At 37.4% G+C, this 15,079-nt stretch overlaps 2 protein-coding genes and 1 pseudogene across 3 annotated transcripts in view; 2 read left to right on the forward strand and 1 right to left on the reverse strand.

The window, feature by feature from the left end:
• LOC127650798 (NLR family CARD domain-containing protein 3-like) overlaps nt 1-5,233 on the forward strand; it is a 31,971-nt pseudogene extending 26,738 nt beyond the window's left edge.
• Nucleotides 5,234-5,844: 611 nt separating this feature from the next.
• On the reverse strand, nt 5,845-11,314 carry LOC127650462 (cilia- and flagella-associated protein 20). Of its 2 annotated transcripts, none has more exons than XM_052135910.1 (6): nt 10,279-11,314; nt 8,745-8,824; nt 8,549-8,660; nt 8,007-8,195; nt 6,036-6,146; nt 5,845-5,881 (listed from the first exon to the last, which is right to left on the reverse strand). In XM_052135910.1, the coding sequence occupies exons 1-6, from the start codon at nt 10,360-10,362 to the stop codon at nt 5,876-5,878; spliced, it is 582 nt and encodes a 193-aa protein (XP_051991870.1). In that variant the 5' UTR covers nt 10,363-11,314; the 3' UTR covers nt 5,845-5,875. The 2 variants fall into 2 exon arrangements, with proteins under 2 accessions (XP_051991870.1, XP_051991871.1); XM_052135911.1 differs by having other exon boundaries at nt 5,863-5,878.
• A 650-nt stretch (nt 11,315-11,964) lies between these two features.
• Nucleotides 11,965-15,079, forward strand: part of LOC127650377 (serine/threonine-protein phosphatase 6 regulatory ankyrin repeat subunit C-like) — a 53,629-nt gene continuing 50,514 nt past the window's right edge. The window contains exons 1-2 of the mRNA XM_052135752.1: nt 11,965-12,173; nt 14,460-14,561. Of these exons, the coding sequence (XP_051991712.1) occupies nt 12,036-12,173; nt 14,460-14,561 (240 nt within the window). The 5' untranslated portion in view covers nt 11,965-12,035. The remainder of the gene's footprint in view (nt 12,174-14,459; nt 14,562-15,079) is intronic.

The following is a 15,079-nucleotide window of genomic DNA, read 5'->3' on the forward strand; positions in this document are numbered from 1 at the left end:
ATGAGTTATTCTGCATCCAGATAATGTCTCTCCTAATGTTCTCTGGCCTGAACAATCTATGTATTCTTATTCTCCCCAGAAATTACTGCAGATCCCTTTTGTTTCTATTAATGTCTTTTCTAATTCTTCTTATTATTACTTCTCTTTCTCAAAATTGGTTATTTTCTGCATTTTCCTTGCAAAGAAAAGATTATATGTCTGTATTTTATCTCATTACCACAATTGTCCCCTTACTCATCTGCACCCCCCTTTCTCGCTCTCTCCCTCTCAGCCACAGCTCACACTGTCAGCTTGTTAGTGAGAGAGAGAGAGTACTCTACTCACTGTATCAATGCAATTCCGAACATGTTTGTCTTGTCTTTAGATATGGCATACTGGTGGACCCCATCCAAGTGGTGTCTCTCTTCTTGAAGGACCCCTACAGCTGGCCTGCCCTTTGCCTGACCATCAGTAAGACACATGCCAAAGACATAATTTCACACCATATATACAGTTTTCTGTCATGTGTGATGCTTACAACATCATGTCTATATTTCACAAATGTGGCAAGTCTAATCTGTGTGTTTGCATTTACAGTTTCAAACGTGTTTATAATGGCAGCTCTGTACACTGAGAGAAGACTAGCTGTGTTGAGTTTTCATCACAAATATGGGTGAATACTGTAGAAAAGCTGAACAATATAATCAATTACATTTATTGTGCCTATAATTGCAGAAGTATAATGTCAAACATTTTTCTTCAGATTTTTTGGGATGCAATATGACTTGGACATTTCTTCATTAGATTCCCCTAAAAAAATACACTTTTGATTTAACGTAGGGCTCTATAGCTTAGGGTACCGGAGCATTCCTTTATTTTGTCAATCTTGCAGCACTTTTGTGTTTCCCAGCTGCCACAGTTCTTATCTTGACCTCTATGACCCCAGGTGTCTCTAACATGTTACACATATGTAAATATTTTCACCTTTAACTTGCACCTGTCTAAAATGGAAATGACCAATCTTTTGCATTTAGTCTATATCGTGTGTGAATGGTGAGTTTTTAAATTTGAGTGTGAAAAATTGCAGACGGCAACCCAAAAATGCATCAGAGTTTAACGAGTTAATGACATTTTTAATTTTTTATTCAATTTAATGAAGGATATGGCATTTATTGTGAATTGGTGCATATTTATTTACATATATATGATTATTTGAAAACATCATGAAATCCCTGCTATTGCTAGAACACCCATGTATGACACGCTTGTTTTGAAAAGGTACAGAATAATTAAAAAAGAAGAAAATACAGTATTGTGCACCACTGATGATGGTGACGGTATGCAAGATTACCAGTCCAGCCCTGCAGTCAGCATAAACTTCATCCATACAACTCCAATGGTTAAATTAATGTCTTCTGAAGTATACGATCACTATTAGTGTGAAAAAGATCAATATTTATGTAATTTTAACTATAATACAACACTTCAGGTAAGGGTGGAGACCAAGCAGACTCTAGTGAGACGTATTCGTGTTGGCAGGGATACCGATGTAATCTGACATCCTCCTCTCGGTTGAGACATCCAGGATAAGCACACAAACACACCAATGAAAGACATACACACTTGGGATATCATGAGGGTTAGTAAATAATGAGAGAATTTTATTTTTTGGGTGAACTATCCCTTTAAGTAAATTTGTTATGTGTGTGTGTGTGTGTTTCAGTGGGTGGTGCTGTGACGTTGGGCGTAAACACACTTCTCTTCCTAAAACTCTACTCATACAGAGACTTCAACAAATGGTGCAGAGAGTTAAGACACGCCAAAGCCCACACCCTGTCCCGCTCACACTCCTGTGAGTGTAACACCGCTGACACATGATGCAAACTAAGAAAATAAAAAAAGCACCATTTAAGTATCATAATATATTCTTCTGAAGTCATATGATAGTTTAGAATGAGGAACAGTGTGTGAAAGGCTTTATAGATTTATAAATGCTACACACACAAACAGATGTGTGTGTGTGTGTGTGTGTGTGTGTGTGTGTGTGTGTCGATGTTGCAATGTTCTGCTGCCACCTGCTGGATCATAGACTAGATCTGCAAATCTTTACATAATGTGTATAAAAATGTGTATTTTTTAAATAACAAAATTTTTGTTATAAATAACTATTTTATAAAGTCCATCAGCTAGTTGAAGGCACATTCTGCCAGATGTCGTGGCATGCTTAAATATGCATCCATTAATATTAAAAGTCACGTGTTTGTAATGACATGAGGGTGAATAAATAATTACTGATTGTTCATTTTTAGGTGAACTATTCCTTTAAAATCTCGTTCACCTTTACTGTTAACATGTGCTATATTCAGAGTTGATTTACTTTTGATATTTTGACTGTGTTCAATTCATTTTAAACGTATTTGGTCATGATTAAGGAGATTTTGTCGCTGTTGTTTGGTCTCTTGGCAGGGAAAATGTTGTTTGTGTTTGTTCAAGTTTAACTCTCGCTTACAGATCCGTCTGTGCACAGAGCGACTTACACACAATCGCAGACACGCACGTGACGTTTCCGGTTAACCTTACACACAGAGGTCAGTCTGTTTCAACATGTCCAGGTCATATTTCATAAATCAAAAGAAAAAAATATATAAGACAACGAAAGAAAATGATGCCTATTTTAAGACAACATTTTTTTTTTTTTTATATATATATATATAATTTTTAGTCTGTGTTATGAGCTCAATTTCTCACGGTCTCCACGGATAAGAAAACGTTTCTTAGTGCGCCGATTGTTCGAGATGTGAGTCTTATGACGTCAGAAACTAATCCAGATGTTTCCAAACCTGAGACAAATGTTACATCACAGTTTACATCACAATAATTCAAAAACTGAAGCATTTTCTTTGTTGCAGTTGTTTTTAATAACAGTTAATGTTTGGATTGAAGCAGGTATGTATTTTATGAGTATGTTAAAGCTCATATTTTATTAACACTCTTTTGTCTTTTATAGTGGATGGTGCCTACAATTCAAAGCTCAATGAAAACATTCTGGTAAAATCTTCTTTTAATTGTCTGCAGTAATAGTGATAAAGTGATCCCTGCCTTAGCAAACACTACTAAATATTAACAGCATAGAAATTCTTAACCAACACTTTTACTACAGTAACTATATTTAATTTTTAGGACAGTATTTATTGTCAAACCGTAGTAACCACAATATCTACCATGATTTTACTACATATTTTAACCATGATATTCATAGTATCGTAGTAAAAATACAGGTAAAACAAAACTATGGTAATAAAAATCATGATAATTCAAAAATATTTTTACAATTGTAAAATAATGGTTTATTTGTTTGAATTTGGGAACTTCCCATGGTTTTATTGCATATTTTAACCTTGATAGTAGTAATAATACAGGTTAAACATTACTATTGATTTCAACAGTAAAACTGCAGTAACCATGAAGTAACCACAAATGAATGTACCACAAAGTAACCGTAAAGTTTTCTTTACTATAGTAAAATAATTGTATTTTATTTGTTTGCAGAATAATTATGGTTTTTATTAAACTAGTTTTGGTTTTCATTTATTATTACTATGTTTTAAATATTAAATAAATATTGTCAAAGTAGTAAAACCATGGTAAATTAATTTAGTGGTTTTCTACAAATACCATCTATACCATCGTTCAGCTACGGTTACTAAAATCATGGTTCATTTTCATAAAGAATGGATAAAGCTATCGCGAAGGAACGCTAAACTTATTGCGAGATAAAATAAATTATTCCCTCCCTGTCCTCCAAGGGTTAGATCCATATATGTCTGTTATTCTAAAGAAACACAAGTTTGTCCTCCCAAATCATGTTGCAGTGTGTGAAAGGAGTTTCACGTTGACTTGCACATCAAATGTCTTCACACTTGAGTGTTTCACTGTAAATGATTGGCTCTGTATTTGCAGGAACTCTGAAACAGTCCCATATTTTTGGTCGAACTGGAACATTCCTGTACACAAATGGTGTCTACGGTGAGACGGCAGTAATGTTGCAAGTCAAAATAGCTTTTCTTTTCAATTGTCATTTACCAGCATTTTATTTCTTTCTCATCCTAATGTCTCTTTATTCCCAACAGACACTTTTATAAGCCATTTTGGTGAAAGGCATTAATAAGTTACTGGCTCAGGCCACTGCATTTTTCCATGCAGACCAAATTGACCATTTACAATCACTTTAGACTATTTTTGTTTCGTCCTCAACAATGCTGACGGTATGTGTTTTGATTTTCGGCAGTATTTGTTGAGCATTCCCCTTAAGATGTTTCGGCTTTGGGCGTTCTTGGGGATGGTGTCACAGGTCAGTCTTAAATACCCGATATATTGCCCATTAAAGGAATGGTTAATTGAAATAGGACCTTCATCTGGCCTCACCCTCATGTCATTGTCAAGCTCCAAAGAGGACAAAAAAAATCACCATGCAAGTAGCCCATACCATTCGTGCATTATATTCCACGTCTTCTGAACAAATCCGATAGCTTCGTGTATGGAAAAAGCTGACATTTAAGTTGTTATTCCCTGCATAGGCGTAAATTGAGGTAGAGATGAAAGGGGCATGTCCCAACCAACTTTCAGAAAATCTGAAATATCCCGGCCAATATTTGGGCAATTTAACCACTTAGAAAATACTTGAACTTTTTACTATGTTTTATTTTCATTTGAATGACTATAATGACTATTAAAGCTTCTCAGTATTGTTTTTATGTGCAAACTATTGTCCAACCTCTTCTAAAGCAGTGCATAAATGGCATTGTGGATAATGTTATTTTGCCTATATTACCAGACTGGCTTTCTTGCATTTTCTTAATACTAAAAATATTAATTTGACCCTTCTTGCAACAAACCTACGCCCTTGATTCCCTGACACACTTTCCTCCAGCCAAGCTCATGTCCATAAACAAATAACGGCATATAAGTTTGGAACAATATGAGGTTGAGTAGATAACGATGGCATTTTCCATTTTTTGGGTGAGCTATTCCTTTAAATCACATATAAACCCTAACATTTCCTCATTTCACATTATGTTTCCTGTTTCAGATCCCACTCGCCTACTTTGTGGGTCGATTCTTGAGAGGAAACTATGGCAACACTGCCGTGTAGTTGTCGCTGATCATTGGCCAGCCGGTCGCCAAGCTCGTGTACGCCCACGACTATTATGTGCTGAATTCTGGGGCAGTGATGCAAGACGACGCATCCCACTAATTATAAACTATTACAATAATACAGTTATATGTGTAATATGTTCATCTGTGCAGTTGTTTAAACAACATTTTCATTTTGTGCCTATTTCATTGTAATATTATTTCAATAGAATTTTAAATGTAATCTTTTTTCCGTTTGGTTTTTATATTAGATGGCTTAAATCTCTAGCGACATAAACATTTTATGGTTAACATTAAATGCATAACTAGATATACACATTATATATTGTTGTATGAATGTATTCAAATTCTGTTGCAATCACTGAGATCATAATATTTTTGCAATAAGTCATGGTAAAACATTTTACAGAGCTTTGGAGAGATCAATTTATAGTTTAACTCCTGTGAAAGCCAAAGTTTTTTAACAGAAGAGACAGTGCTGTAGTCGTCCTTGTGCACTGATTCTGTACAACCGCTCACGTTCCAGTTTAATCCATCTTTTGACACTTATCTTGTTGTGCATGAAATACTTCGATGTTAACACAACATCTGCAGAAACTGACGAAACGTCAAGACCCTTGAGTTTTACTTTGTGCATAGAAAATATTTATTCAGCAGACAACAAAGATGAAAAGTAGTCAAACAGATCAAAAACAACACTTTAATGAAACTGGGGGGTGTGGGTGGCGAGGAATCCATCGTGTCACTGCTGTGGAGAAGACAATCAAGATTAATGCAAAACAATAAGACCACCTGTATATTTTAAATGCACTTTTTTCATTATCCTTGAGTTTTAATAAGCATGCATTATTAAGTGTTTAGGACAAAACAAACTTCATTGTTCATTTCTAACGGGAACTCACCTTTGCTTTGTTTTGTACTGGTAAATAGAGTTTAAATTCAGCCGGGAGCTCGTCCTCCGAGTACAGCCGGTCAGAGAAGTAAACTCTTCTTATGCGACAGTTTGCATGAATCTAGAAAAAACAATGACAATTATTAACCCATAATGATCCTGAATTAGTCTGATTGGCTTGACTCTGTGTGTGTGTGTGTGTGTGTGTGTATGTGTGTGTGTGCTAGTCAGGTTTTGCTTGAACCACAAACACACATTTGTTTCCATTGACTCCCATTGTTTTTATATTGAGCCAATAATATTGTGAAATATACACACACTGCATTACAATTTTAATTGTTTTGCAATACAAGTTTTCTGCCATATTAAGTAAAGACATATAAAGATATGAACTGGGTCAAATTGAACCGGAACAACTTCTTTGTTACTATTTTTACAGCATTGTTTATTAATAATTTTAACATTGTCAGATTTAAATCAACATCGTGGAGGATGTCATGAAGTTTCAGTCCAAAAAGTTAAGTTAAGTTGGTGTAAATTGGTGTTTAATGTTTAAACAGGTCAAATTGACCCAGAAATTATTTCAAGGGTTAAAGGAATATTCCAGATTCAATATAAGTTGAGCTCAATCAACAGCATTTGTGGCAAAATATTGATTACCACAAAAATTCATTTCTTTAAAAAAAGCACAAATCTGTGTTCCAGTGAGACTTACAATTAAATGCAATGGGACCAATCTGTAAACACTGATTTTATTGGCATCTCTCTGATGGCTTTACCTCTGAAATATGTCTTGGTTTGGAACAGATGCACAACATATCAGCTAGCATATCGGAACTGGCGAATATTGTTTTGCTTGTTTATATGCATTATTGTATCAGTTTGACTAGGCTGATGTTGGTAGCTGATAGGGGTGTGACAATTCACTCTGACAACGACTCGATTATGATTCTCTACCAAACAATTGCGATGCATCGTGAAACCGGAAATCTGAAACCAGTAATTACAGATGAAATGTCACATGCAGACAGATATGATCCAGGTTTTAATCGAGCAGGGTCATAGAATGAAAAACTGTCTATTAGTAGCATGTAAAGGCAGAAACACGGGATGTGATAAACGTGAGTTTCCTTTTCATTTTGGGATAGGGAAAGAGGCACCAGGCAGCTAAACAGAGATGCCTTTGCTTGTCAAGCCCTTACAGAAGAATCCAATCACATTTTCATGCAGGACTATTTGCGGCACACACTTCGAAATATAAACATTTTCACGGCTGCCACGTGTCATTGACCAATCACAGGTCAGTTGACTGTAATCAACTGGCCAGTTCCCTTCAGAACTGTCTGAAATTGCTCCATATTCTGTGACATTCACTAGAAAGGGAATCGATTAACAAGTGAGTGTTTTCGTTCACAGCCAATGTCTGCCTACCAGTCACATTTATTTAAGCCAAGTTGTATTTGTGGTTAAACTGTTGGAGAAATGGCACATTTTATGGAGATACAAAAGCAATATTAACATAATATATATAGTAATCGGGAAGAAGGCAAAAACAATGAACTTACGTTGATCGAATGGATGCAAACAGTTATGAATAATGACACAGAAAGCCAAACGTGTTAGTATCCATCCATTTTATCTTATGTAGGTTTGTGATGTGAGCTCAGCTACATAAACTTTCTTTATTTCAAAGTGTGCTTGCTTTCCCTTTAATCTCACGTGCTCCGCTCCGAGTCAGTCAGAACTTATTTCATGAATCGATGCATTGATGCATTTTCCCATCCCTAGTAGCTGATGAAGTCAGGTCTTATTTTTTCCAATATGGAAAATTTGATTTGTTTTTATTTGTTTTAAATGTTTTACAACAATATACTAGCTATCAACCAAACTTTGCATATCAGTGGATCCGTAGTTAATCATCATTATAATTAAAGTTATAATGGATGCTGATCATTGGCTTAGAGCAGCTGTTTGTAATCACCTGCACTCGCAGAGTCTCGATGTAATTGGTGCCGTACGCTCTCCGCGTAAAATCTGACAGGTTGAACTGGATCTGATTCCAGCCGTCGTCCAGTCTCATGGGCATCGTACAGATGAAGGGCTTCACACGTGTCGTGCTCTGATAGTTACTCGCCCGAAATCGCCGTCGGACATTCTTATCATCCAGAACCTGAAACCATATCAAATATATTTCAAATCAAATATGAAGAACAGTGAAGTAGAATAACAACGTCAAGACCCCACAGAAGTGATTCAGAACTTTTTCAGGGTTCCCACACCTTTTAACCCATGCAACTTTCTTGCAAAATACTTTTATAAAAACTGCTCTCAATTTCTAGGAAATATACTAGAGCTGAGAATAACTACAAAACTGTATATATTTACTATAGAAATATTAAGGACTTTTTACAACTTTGATCATTCCCAGGCCTTGAATCACAATTTTAAATAATCCCAGATATTTCTGTGGGAATCCTGCTTTTTGATTTGCTCAGATCACAACCCTGTGAATCCGATTCCCACCTGAACTTCGAATGTGAAATACTTCTTGAGATTCTTGATGATCATGACGAGGAACGGGAGTTTGATGCCGAGGGTCTTCTTTGGGTCGGCTGGACATGTGATGTATGTGGTGCTGCAGATACACAAACACATATCAGATTTGTTCATGATGCTGGTGTGTTCAGAGTCAGACAGAGGGATGAAGACACACTCTTACCTCACATTGGTCCCCTCCACTTCAAGCACTAAAGACTGAATGTCATTGTCTGTGATGCGTTTTATGTGTCCATTTCTGACCTGTAAAAATATGTTAGTTCACAGAGTTATTACATGATTCATAAACTCAATAGATCCTACATCACAGACAGACAGATAAGATAGATGGACAGAAAGGCAGACAGTCAGATAGACAGACAGACAGACAGGATAAATAGGCAGAAGGATGTCACAGATAGTCAGTCAGTCAGTCAGACATGATAAATAGGTGGACGGATGAGAGATAGGCACGATAGATAGACAGACAGACAGAAGACAGACAGACAGACCGACGCTAATTAGAAAGACAGAGGTACAGACAGATAGGTAGAAAGACACAATAGACAGACAGAGATACAGAAAGATAGACAGACAGGATTAATAGGCAGACGGACAGACACCATAGATAGATAGACAGACAGACAGAAAGATAGACGGACAGACAGGATAAATAAGCAGACAGACAGACGGATAGATAGACAGAAGCTAGCTAGAAAGATAGTCAGACAGACAGATAGAAAGACACATAGATAGATAGATGGACAGACAGACAGACAGGATGAATAGGCGGATGACAGACAGACACGATAGATGGACAGACAGGATAAATAGGCTGACGGACAGACAGAAGCAAGATGGAAAGATAGTCAGACAGACAGAAAGACACGATAGATAGACCGACAGACAGGATCAATAGGTGGGTGGACAGACAGACAGAAGCTAGCTAGAAAGATAGTCAGTCAGTCAGACAGAAGATAGAAAGACACGATAGACGGACGGACAGACAGACAGACAGAAGCTAGCTAGAAAGATAGTCAGTCAGACAGACAGATAGAAAGATACGATAGATAGACAGACAGACAGACAGGATAAATAGGCGGACAAAGACAGGATAAATAGGCGGACGGACAGACAGAAGCTAGCTAGAAAGATAGACAGTCAGTCAGACAGACAGATAGAAAGACACGATAGACGGACAGACAGACAGAAGCTAGCTAGAAAGATAGTCAGTCAGACAGACAGATAGAAAGATACGATAGATAGACAGACAGACAGACAGGATAAATAGGCGGACGACAGACAGACACGATAGACGGACAAAGACAGGATAAATAGGCGGACGGACAGACAGAAGCTAGCTAGAAAGGTAGTCAGACAGACAGTGTCTGTCTATCTCTATCTCTATATCAAATATAGTAAATGACTGTCTGTCTGTCTGTCTGTCTGTCTAGAAGAGATTATATCAGGTGGTACTGATTGATTATTATACAGTTTTCATGCACTAATATAATATTTCTAATGTACTAAGTAACTATACTATGGCAGTCCCGCCATGATTGGCTTGAAAATAAAATGGCATTGCCATAAGACCAATGTCCAAAAACATGATAGCATGATACTTATTTATACACCTGAACGTCAGATGCAATAATGTATAATATCCATTTATTACCAACATCTGGGCCTAAACTAACATCATTTAACTGTCTGCTTACCTTTTTGTCCCATATCTGAAGAGGTTTACTACCGATGCTGTAGAGAATGGACAGAAATCCACTCTGGAAGGTATTTTTGAACATAATCCGACAGATTTCTTTGAAGTAATTTCACACCATGCACTGTGTTTATTCTGCGTTAAACACTTCCGGGAGGATCGCTGCACTCTCGATATCTGGTTCCGCTTATAAGCGCTAAAGAAACTTTTTTACTGTCGTATTTTTACTTAAAGTGCTTTACGTCAAAACAAAGGTCGCGTTTGATCTGATTAATCCTCCCTTCGACAACGACAACGAGTTTATTTTGGAGTTGCTAGGAGACGTGACGTAATCTCGGTTGTCATGTCGGACCCTTTAATGTTGACACTTTAATGTTGCTATAGTAATGGAGGGTCCCACAGGTGACAGGAGGTGTGGAAAAAATATACACACCGATCAGTCACAACATTAGACGCATGTTACTGAAAATCAGGGTTATTCAACCAAATATTGATTTCTGAACTCTGCCTAAGTTAAAACATTAGTATAGTGCTGTTTAAAAATTAATATGAACTTGTTTTCTTTGCATTATTCGAGGTCTGAAAACACTGCATTTTTTTGTTATTTTGACCAGTTGTTATTTTCTGCAAATAAATGCTCTAAATTACAATATTTTTATTTGGAATTTGGGAGAAATGTTGTCAGTACTTAATAGAATAAAACAAAAATGTTAATTTTACTCAAACACATACCTATAAATAGTAAATCCAGAGGAACTGATCAGTTTGTAGTGGTCTTCTATTTTTTCCCCCAAAGCTGTGTTTACATATAATTGTATATTTTACAGCTTGTCGTGTCTTACCGCATGCTTTCAATCACATAACCTTGACATATTGTGTCACATTATTACCAATAGCCTTTTACTCAGCATTATGCAATCAATACAATCACGCACGTGTTGTCATGTCTTCTCTAAATCAATTTAATGTAATTAATTTTAACATATACTTCAATCCACGTGGATTATGTGGATTCTGCAAAAGCCGATGTAAATAAACCCGAGCGACGCATTGAAATGACGCACTTCCGGCTGTAATAAAAGTCACCAAGACTCGCTGTTAAAAGTCCTCAATTTATTTACAAAAATGTATCAAAAGTCTTCCAGTTGTCTGGCTTTCATGAGAGTACAACTTTTAATCTCCACCAATAATAGGTATTCAATTTGACCATTAATATCGTGAAATAATAAGACTGTACAATGTTGTTATCAGCAGGTTTAGGATTTATTCATGCTAAATGTAACATGCTACAGTAAACAAACTTTATCAAACGATAACGCCCATTTTACCCTAAGATAGAAACGCAAACTAACAAGATTTGCGCATTTCCAATGTTTAGATAATTTTGTGATGAATGGTAAAAACAGCAGATATTAACTGTGCAGTTAAATTACTTCTGCTGTTTTCTTTGGACAGATAGTTAAAGACTGTTAACAGCAGCATGATCTGTTTTTATTCGGGGTCTGCTGCTACTGGGCAGCTTTACATTGTCTTTTTTGGCAAATCCAGGATGACAGGAGGAGATAAAGGCGGAGTTTTACAATCTTGAACCCACCTCCGCCCACAGTGAGTGGAGACGGATGGGGGAATGTGTGCTCAATAAATAGACTTGATGTACATCTGTTTTTATTTTAATGACACGAAGCACTTACAATAGGCATGCATTTCTGATAGGGTTTATATACTTTTAGTATTGTGTTCCTGGGAAGTTATTTTGTGATGTCTGAAAGCTCTTGTGTAAACTCTGGGGGCCCTCAGTGCCTGATGCCTCTGGCCCTCAGTGGAGAATGGGTGGCATTAGAACAGAAACTCGAGACTTTGGAAAACGGAGACCCGGAGATCTTCCAAATTGACGAGGTGAGATTAACTGCAGGTTTTAAAAGTCAGAAGATATCTGTTATCAAATATTATATTATATTATGATGTTAAAAACGTCAGTGCATTGTATAACAAAATATTAAAGCAAATGGCTCCCTGTAAATAAATAAAGTCTCAGAACTTTTTTATGATTTTGAATGCATGTAAATCTGATCTTTTTAAGATGTTTAGCATATGTTAATTAGGTTGCAATGCTTTCCAGATGAAAAAGATCTAAACAGAGAGGTACAGTGTGTCAAGTCAAGTGGTTTTTATTGTCGTTTCAACCATATACAGTTAGTACAGTACACAGCAAAACGACACAACGTTCCTCCAGGACCATGGTGCTACATAAAAACAACATAGGACAAACCCAGAACCACATGAGACTACACAACAAAATAAAATACCTATATAAAGTGCACTTGCAAATGTGTGCAAAAAGTACGCGACAGTACAAGAAATTTCTAACAATGAACAGGACAATAGGCACAGTGAGAGACTGTGCAGCGTCGACCAGTACACAGTAGTGCAAAAAGATGACAGTTTCTAAAAACGTAAACATAACATACTATGAGATAATGTTCTATGCACATAGCAGTTATTGAGGTAGCAGACAGTTATAAAGTGACAGTAATTAAAGTGCAACTCAGGACACGTGTGTGTGTGTGTCAAACCAGTCTCTGAGTATTGAGGAGTCTGATGTCTTGGGGGAAGAAGCTGTTACAGACTGGCTGTGAGGGCCCGAATGCTTCGGCACCTCTTGCCAGACGGCAGGAGGGTGAAGAGTTTGTATGAGGGGTGTGTGGGGTCGTCCACAATGCTGGTTGCTTTGCGGATACAGTGTGTATGTGTGCTATCTGGACAATGAGCAGTGTATAAGATATGGATCCATGTCCATAGTGTGTTGTATGTTCTGAGGAGCTTGTATGTGTGTTTGTGTAAAACCTGTAAAACGAATAAGACAACCCAAACACCCAAATTCAAAGCCGGACGCCCTCTGCTTGAAATGATCAACAAACCAAAAACTATGACCAGAGTGCAAAGCCAAAAATGTCAATGCTCATTAAAAACAAGTATTGGGGGCCTGGGTAAATCAGCGTGTATTGATGCAGACTATCACCCCTGGAGTCATGAGTTTGAATCCAGGATGTGCTGAGTGACTCCAGCCGGGTTTCCTAAGCAACCAAATTGGCCCGGTTGCTAGGGAGGGTAGAGTCACATGGGGTACCTCCTCGTGGTGGTGATTAGTGGTTCTCGCTCTCAATGGGGCGTGTGGTGAGTTGTGGGTGGATCGTGGAGAGTAGCATGAGCCTCCACATGCTGTGAGTCTCCGCGGTGTCATGCACAACGAGTCACGTGATAAGATGCGCCGATTGACGTCTCAGAAGCGGAGGGAACTGAGACTTGTCCTGCGCCACCCGGATTGATGTGAGTATCCGCGCCACCACTAAGTAGTGGGAGTTGGGCATTCCAAATTGGGGAGAAAAGGGGATAAAAGGAGGACGAGTTACGATAGCTGTGTTGGGTATTGAACCACAGGTTGGCATAATATGCGCTCTCAGAAATAGCAAAACAAAGCTGCACATACAGAAAGTGCTTCTATGTCGTTAGCAAATAATGGGGGTTCATTTTGAGGTTTTGTTTCAGGTGATTGAAGGTAAATATTCCCCTGCACATATCCAGCCATCTCGCTTCACTGCAGCGGATCATCCCTTACACAAATAGAAAGTTCATGGCAAATTTGCAACAAACTTTCTGCAAATTCGCCACTGATCATTGTCACATATAAATGAGCTTTGCAGCAAACTTGCAGCACATTTTCTATTGTTGCCAAAGGTTTTCTGCAGGTTCACCACTATAGGTGAAGAGAACATTTTCAGTGAATCACAAGGTGATTTGCATGAGGAAATAACGAGTGGCAAATTTACAGTTAGTTAGCCAGAACGCTAGATGTTTTTGTAAGGGATGCATCCATTTGCGGTTGCTTTTTCGGCAATCTAAACACCTTAATTTCCATTAGAGGCACCCAGAGAGCATCCAGCCAATGAACATCATGTTCCACGTTTTAATAATGGCATTTTACAACAATTGTGTTAGCGTTATTAGCTTTAATCGTGTTAAAGTCACTATGAATGAAGGGAAATGTACTGTATTGATTTCTTTCTTGTGTGACTTCACTACAAATCACTAATGCTCTGAATATAAGTACTCTACTGGATCATTGCTTTCAGCAGGGAAATACTGACTTGCTTCCTGATGATTTATTCCATTGTTTTCCCTCAGGAGTCGGGCTTGAGTCTGCTGATGGTCGCTGTGCGAGAGAACAATTTGTCTGTCGTTGACAGGTTGCTGGAACTGGGGGTCAGTCCAAGTGACAAAACAAGGGTAGGGTAGTTTCCCTCCGTCTGGACAATTGTCTTAAATAAACAGGAAACATTCCCAACACCAGCCACTCATTGCACAATGCACACATTGTTAAATAGTCACAATCAAGTTTTTTTAATGAAAATGGTTCAAGGGTTTATTATTATTAAAGAAAATTACTTTCCAATACCGTATGATAGACTTAATGTCAGTATTAATATTTTTAGACACTAATGTACTATGCTGTCCTGCACACTTGACTGAGTTAATGTAATCATAAAAATTCAAAATGTATGATTGTAATCAACCACTCGTTAATTTAAAATAAATAAAAAACCGTAAGTATAAAGCACTTAGAATGGAAATGAATGGGGCTAGTCCGTCAACGTTAAAATACGCAATCTTTTAAAAGTATAGCCACAAGACATAAACATTATGTATTAACCACATTAAGTGTGATAAAATCAGGGATGTACCATCATTACAGTATCTACCAGATTACAGGTCTTTTAGTTCACACAGAAGGTTGATAAGGCATT

The sequence above is a fragment of the Xyrauchen texanus genome, chromosome 10 (assembly GCF_025860055.1).
Source record: "Xyrauchen texanus isolate HMW12.3.18 chromosome 10, RBS_HiC_50CHRs, whole genome shotgun sequence".
Taxonomy (NCBI): Eukaryota; Metazoa; Chordata; class Actinopteri; order Cypriniformes; family Catostomidae; genus Xyrauchen; species Xyrauchen texanus.